The sequence below is a fragment of the Cylas formicarius genome, unplaced genomic scaffold (assembly GCF_029955315.1).
Source record: "Cylas formicarius isolate icCylForm1 unplaced genomic scaffold, icCylForm1.1 PGA_scaffold_2__14_contigs__length_35257938, whole genome shotgun sequence".
Lineage (NCBI taxonomy): Eukaryota > Metazoa > Arthropoda > Insecta > Coleoptera > Brentidae > Cylas > Cylas formicarius.
In genome coordinates, this window is record NW_026844319.1 from 22,497,828 (window position 1) to 22,504,765 (window position 6,938).

General features: G+C 36.5%; 1 protein-coding gene across 3 annotated transcripts in view; it reads left to right on the plus strand.

The window, feature by feature from the left end:
* The window catches only part of LOC132698802 (ankyrin-3-like), a 61,364-nt gene extending 54,477 nt beyond the window's left edge, over positions 1-6,887 (plus strand). The window contains exons 14-18 of one of the 3 annotated variants that reach the window (XM_060665092.1): positions 1,721-1,991; positions 2,059-2,076; positions 3,254-3,478; positions 3,538-3,698; positions 3,756-6,887. In XM_060665092.1, coding sequence (XP_060521075.1) covers positions 1,721-1,991; positions 2,059-2,076; positions 3,254-3,478; positions 3,538-3,698; positions 3,756-4,069 — 989 coding nt within the window. In that variant the 3' untranslated portion in view covers positions 4,070-6,887. The remainder of the gene's footprint in view (positions 1-1,720; positions 1,992-2,058; positions 2,077-3,253; positions 3,479-3,537; positions 3,699-3,755) is intronic. The other 2 variants (XM_060665093.1, XM_060665094.1) reach the window with 2 other exon arrangements.
* Positions 6,888-6,938: the final 51 nt, after the last annotated feature.

Genomic DNA, 6,938 nt, shown 5'->3' on the forward strand with positions numbered 1-6,938 from the left:
GTTGGATATTGGCTATGGTCAAATAAATCAAAAGTTCTTTATATTTTAAATATTTACAGTAACAAGAAGCAGAAACAATTTCTGCATTCAGCGATATAACCATTAATATTTGCTGCTTTACGACTCTGCGATCCTCTTCCAATCATCTGCCAATCACAAAGTTCAAAAAGCACCTCGAGACATTTTTATCTAACTACACATTACGTTGTGAATTTCTGGGTGTCGTTAAATAAAAATCACAACGAAATAACATGAATAGAAAAATTAAAATATATGTGGCTTAGTGCCTGTTTTTTTATCATTTGTTTGACTTTGTGAAAATTGCATTTTTACTTTTTTTCTGACTTGTTCTTTTTAATTTTTGTCTATATATTTATCTATGTATCTGTCTATGGATCCTTTGAATAATTTATAACTAACGCTTTTTATTTGTCAGCATAGACGAATTTGTGTTTTCAGCTAATAATATTTTGTGACGGCTAATTAGGACCTCTCCCTAAATAGTCGTATGAGTTGTTTAAAAAAAAAAAATTCGAAGAAATTTGGATCTCCGATGGCGATAATAATAGCATGGCACAATGTGGAACTAATAAAATATTTGTCGGCCTAAGCGCGGATTCCGTGAATATCTCGAATTTTATTCCGCTGAAGTCATCGATTTTTATTTACTCCCGACCACATTAATGTTTATATTTCAGTCAACGCTAAGCGTACACAAAGTTAACCTTGTATCGGCGGTAGCGTAAATAATTATGCTAATAACTGCGAGATGTGACGTACTCGTCAATCTCATTACTTATTACAGATCGCTCATAAATGTTTAGTTCGTTTTAATAGGACATCGCCTAAACGCTGAGTAAACGAAAATCTTTCCACCTGGATTCGAAATGGACAACCACATCCAACAGTTTGTTTTGATTTAGACCTATATATAATTTTTGCCCTTTTTAAAATTTTTGTTAGTGCTACGTCGCTTCTCATTTTTAAACCAATCAGATTTGACGCATGTTTGACATTTTGACAGTGCCTTTTGACGTTGACGCGTCCCTAATGACACTTTATTTACATGCCGTGTTCTAAAACTAAATACACTTTGTTCCCTATTAAACTACCAACATTCTTAAACGTATTCTATCGTATTTTTTGTCCACCGCTTGCTGAAGAGGGTCCAAACTCTGAATGTCTTAAGAGTCTTAAGAGTTTCTACAGTTTTAGTATTCGGAACCAAGTTCACATGTTTAGTGCAAAAATCCATATAGCTATTCGATAATATAGGGTCCGCAAACATTAATGCGTCTCAGGCAGCTGCTCCTAAATTTCAGACACAACAAACAGCGATCTATACACACTTAACTTGTATTATTTACAGGGATCTGATGTTATTTTGAGAAAATACTGCCCTAAAAATGCAACATCAAACTTAAAACTAACGAATTGACGAACTGTCAGCGGCCATGTTGATTGTTGAACCCCGCTAATTCTTATTGGCAAACAACGCGACTTAAAATGACCTTATTCCGCTTATTCCTTGAATACTTAATTTGAATGACCCATGTTAAACAAAACATACATAAGTTGTGAACATTTTGTTATTATGTCATCCATAGTATTTAAAATAAAAAACACCTAGCAGTATATACCTAACATTTACCACCGTTTATATCAAATTCCCGTAACTGTTCTTATATAATTGAGGAACGCCCTCTATATTTGTTTCCAGGCGAGGACACTGTATTGGGCGACCAGACCTACAGGTACCTAACCGCGGACGAAATGAAATCTCTCGGTGACGATTCATTGCCCATCGATGTGACCAGAGACGAGAGGATCGACTCCAACAGGATGGTGACGAGCGTCGACAGTAACATGCTCCCTCCTCAACACATCGAAGACTCCATCAGTCCGGAGCATGTATCCAGAAATTACGTCGAGTACATTAAGAAGTATTCTCCGGATAACGTGGATATTTCAACCCATCCTATCAACATAGGGTAAGTCAAGTCATCTCGCACGTAACTAAAGCTATATCCGTGTTTTCTCGATGCCACGCTGACACAGGAAACTGCATTGGAAAAAGTAAGTTGCACGCTATTAGAGAGCTTAATTTTATTTGATAAATTCAGGCAAACAAAGTAGCACTTTTGGTTTGTTTTGGGAATTTCAATGGTTGATAAAACACATTGGGAAACTTGTTAGTATTTCGGCGCACTTAAATGTTTCTCTTTAGTATTTGAAAAAGTTAAAAAATAATTAAATAAAAGAAAATAAAAAAAATGCTGTTGCTTGTATTTTGAACGAGTAGTTTTTAATTGGTAGACACGATGCTATTTTTTGAAAACAAATATGGTTGATTATTTTGGTAAAGATATATTTTTAAATGTTGTCTATAACTTTTGATACCCAGCAAATAAAATTTATAATATGCGGACATTTAAATTAAATTAACCCAATATTAAAAACCAGCCAAATGGGGATGTTCAACGTTTGAAATGCTTTATAAACTCCAATGTTATATTGATTATATATAATTTGGTGCTTTTGTTTATTTTTTTTTAACTTATTGTTTATTTGCATATGTTACAATAGTTGTTTTTAAATTTCCCGGTTAAATTGCAACACCTACAGTTTTTTAAAATCATAAGTATTTTTATAATCATGTTGGTAATATAAATACCAATATTACCACCATATTACCATGTTCACCACTTCATTTATATAATAATAATTAAAATTTCTAATAAACTATTACATGCAGTTTTTTTTTGCTTAATGCGCTTTTTTTTCTCCACAAATGGTTTTCTGATTTTATTATATATATTTATATTTTTCATCGAGATTAAACCAATAAATTGACTGTTTTATTATTTTGCAGTAAATAGCGGCCGAATTTTTTCTATCAAATTTCTTGCAATTTGACATATTTTGGAGAAAAATATAAATGCAGAAGTACATGCAAAACTTGCATCGTGTCTACCGGGTTTTGCTGTTTTGGATATCGCAACTTCAAAGTGACCACGTATATATTACTTCGTGCGCTTTTGACCTTAGAGATCTAGAGATGTTTGTGCGATGTGAAAAACGTCATGGATGATTGCCTTAAGTTTAGGATAGCTTTGGTTAGGCTATTATATTTTTTTGGCTTTCATCTAAGAAATCAATTAGTACGTAAACCGTATGAAAACTTTTAATAGATATTAAAAGCTCTTCTTTATTGTCAAAGGATATATTTATTTATTTTTATTCATTTCTGCAGCTTCCTAGTTTCGTTTCTGGTCGATGCCCGTGGCGGTGCAATGAGAGGGTGCAGACATTCAGGGGTGAAAGTCATCGTTCCACCAAGATGTGCGCCCAGTCCAACGAGGATCACCTGCCGCTACGTCAGGCCGCAGAGAACGCCTCATCCGCCGCCCCTAATGGAAGGGGAAGCTCTGGCCAGTAGAATCCTGGAACTGGGACCCGTGGGCGCCAAATTCCTTGGGTAATTTCTTCCGTGAAATTCGTGGCTAGTTCGAGTGTAAATGAAAACCCCCATTTCAGGCCCGTTATTATCGAGGTTCCCCATTTTGCGGCCCTACGCGGCAAAGAGCGGGAAATAGTCATCCTGAGGTCGGATAACGGGGAGTCGTGGAAAGAGCATACTGTAGAAGCGTCAGAAGATATCTTGAACGAGGTGCTTCACGACAGTTTCGAAGCCGAAGGTGCGTCTTTGTCACGTTAGAAATACAATCCGTGAACTTAATTTTGACGTCTCGCAGATCTGAACGAAATGGAAGACTTGTCTTCGGGCAGGATCACGAGGATAGTGACTCAAGACTTCCCCCAGTATTTTGCCGTCGTGTCCAGGATAAGGCAGGAAGTGCACGCGATCGGCCCCGAAGGCGGGATGGTTTCGAGCACGGTCGTGCCCCAGGTTCAAGCGATTTTCCCCGAGGGCGCATTAACCAAGAAAATCAAAGTCGGTCTTCAGGTAAATCTCTTTAAGCCGAGGAAGGGTGTACCGTTCGAGAAACTTCGCAAAATTACCGTCAATCATATACCGAAAAAGAAACGGTGGTCGCTCATTTGGTAATCGATTTTGGTGCGGGATGCATAGCTTGGTCGCTTTCGAAATGCAGGCTATGATTTGCGAATACCAAAAGCAACAGCTTAAGTAGGCTTTAAAATCGTCAGCAAACGCAGAACTTTATAGAATTTGAAATGAAGTGAAGAGCGACCATATAGCTATAAGGGAGCCCTACTAAATTGATGCGCCGTAGCTGGCTATAATTTTTTCGTAGAGAACCGAGTAACCGAGTAGCTACATTGCCGTAATTTTTATGGAAAATTGACAAATCTGTCAACAACATCAATCTCTAAAATCCGAAAATAATTGGCAATCATTGCTGTTTTTTTTTTTACACAAACTTGTGTAATTAACAAACTGTGATGCCTATATATTTGACATTTAAGAAGCTGGTAAATAGACTTACGCAAATATTTACATGTGAATTTGCTAAACAGAATTCGCTACATTTTTAGGTACTCTTAAATGGTTATGTTTGGGTAATATGTTTTAGTGTAAAAGAATTAAAGGACATATAAGAAAGCAATTAACCTCAAGTTGAACTTTTACTTGAACAAGCATAAGAAATATCCCATGGCAATTACTGTGTATAGAAGGTGCTTCTTGAACATTTTTTCATTTAGATGTTTCTTGTGCGATATGTAGCATATCAAAGTTTACATAAAGAAAGACATTTAGAAATCGCATCTTATCTACAGGGATGTAATTCTGCACTGCTTTTCCAGACCTTAACTCCTTTTTTACTTGAAAATTTAATATGATTACGGCTTATTTTGAGAAAATACTGTCGTAAAAATGCCGCATCCAAAAATCGACGATCTGTAAGCGGCCATGTTGTTTGTTGAATGCTGTAAGGCCTTACGGGTCCTATGTCAGAACTTTTCATTAGAGCTGCCATTGGTTAAAAGTGAATTTACAAATTTCGCGCATGCGCATGTCGACAGGACCTTCTCAAAAAAAAATTACATGGTTGCTTCCCGAGTTCCTGTACTGTCAGCATAGGCAGGGCCTCTATATGTCTATATGTCCATAAAGTTTACATTTCCTTTCTCTTTATACAGAGTGTGAATACAAGCTAGCTAAAAATTTAAATTTTTTGGGAAACGTGGGGGTCTTTTACAGTTCTTTATGCTGTTGGCTGAATCAACAGATCAAAATGAAAAGTACAACCAACCCATAAGAGCTACCGCCTAAGCTTTCGTAAAGGAATAACTTGTAAAATGACTGACTAATACTAATAACGTGAAAAACGAAGTTTATGAAATGGAATAGGTATAATGAGGCTAGAAGACAAAGCTTTTCTGATAAAATAGTTAATACATTTCTTTAAAGACAATAAACGCATTATTAGTCACAACATCTTTTAGAACAAACCAACACTTTTGCACGCCGCCAAGTTGATGCAATTTAGATGGCATCTGTTACAATTTTAAAATAGGAAGGGGCAAGTAAAATGCAATGACGTCCCGGGCTGTTAACCTAATGATTCACTCATCTTCTCTAAGTTTTTCTACAGGAAAAAGAATTTTTTCGCTGCCTTACGCTTACCCATGTACAACAAGAAGGGATTTTTTAAAAATCCGGCGCTAGATCTAGGATGACAAATTCTGAAAAACATTGGCAAACAAAAATTATGCAACTTCTGCGTGTCTCACGGCATCTACCGTTATTTTCATATGTTTTTCGCGTCGGATTCTCCAAATTAATGCTCAAAAAACAATGGAAATCAATTTTTGTAGGTCAGATTTCGTAAATTTTAGATTTGTTTCTTGCGACGTAGGCATATGGATTGGAAGTCGTACCTTGATACCAAATGTTATAACAATTTGGTTGAATCACTAGGGAAAAGCTTTTTGGATGCTTTTGGAGTTGGCGCAGCGATTTATTTCGCGCAAATCAAAGCCTGTATAACTGGAAAAGCAAGTAATAACTTATCTCTAGTCGTATAACTAGTCGTAGCTTTTAAGACACGTATCGACTTGCAACAAAGCAGCGAACTGGGGTGGCAACCCTTTGTTGAATAGTCAAACTGTTAAATGGTTAGAAATTCGGTAAATTTATTTGTTGCAGATCGTTACGTACGGCAGAGTGCCAAATACCGCGAACATTTACCTGTTTAACAATTTACTTATTCGGTGTTACCAATTTGCCGCCCCGAACATTGTACATTTTTAACGTTACATGTTATCATTCTCAATATGGAAATCGGTTGTATGCAAAATTTTGCGCATTGAATACTTAGAATATACCACATATATATATTTTTGAAACGATATTTTGGTATTTTTTTACGTAGCATATTTTTGTACATTGCCGATAAAAAAAGTTTTCAAAAACGGAGGCCCATTAAAACATCGACATGTTTCAGACTACAATCAGACAACGAAATCTTTCTCAAATTGGGTGATTCCTACTTTGCCCGCCAGTTTAATTAATCATTCATACATCATTAGCGATCAATAACTACTCAACTCACTCGTTTTCTGTGCACTAGCGTTGAATGTAATCGTGTGAGTGCCCAATAAAATTGTGAAACTAACAAAACTAATTTTATTGCTTTCGAAAACGGCGAGAACAACAAATACTTTGGGCTCGGCCTCAGATCGGATAAACGTTACCGCAGAAGTATTCGTTGTCACAAGCAAAGCACGGTTCTACTTGCCACAGAATAATCAATAGCTCGGCGCAAATTTTATTGGGCTCTCATAGCTCACTACGCGGATACTCTATACTCGCATCCATCCATCATCGTGTTGTGTGACATTGACCGCTTATTTATTTTTATCGTTTCTTTTTTATTTTCCGCTGTCGAACCTTGCTTTGTGTTGTGCTTGCCTTTTACCCTCCCGCCGCCTCCTCCTTAACCTTCCGATAA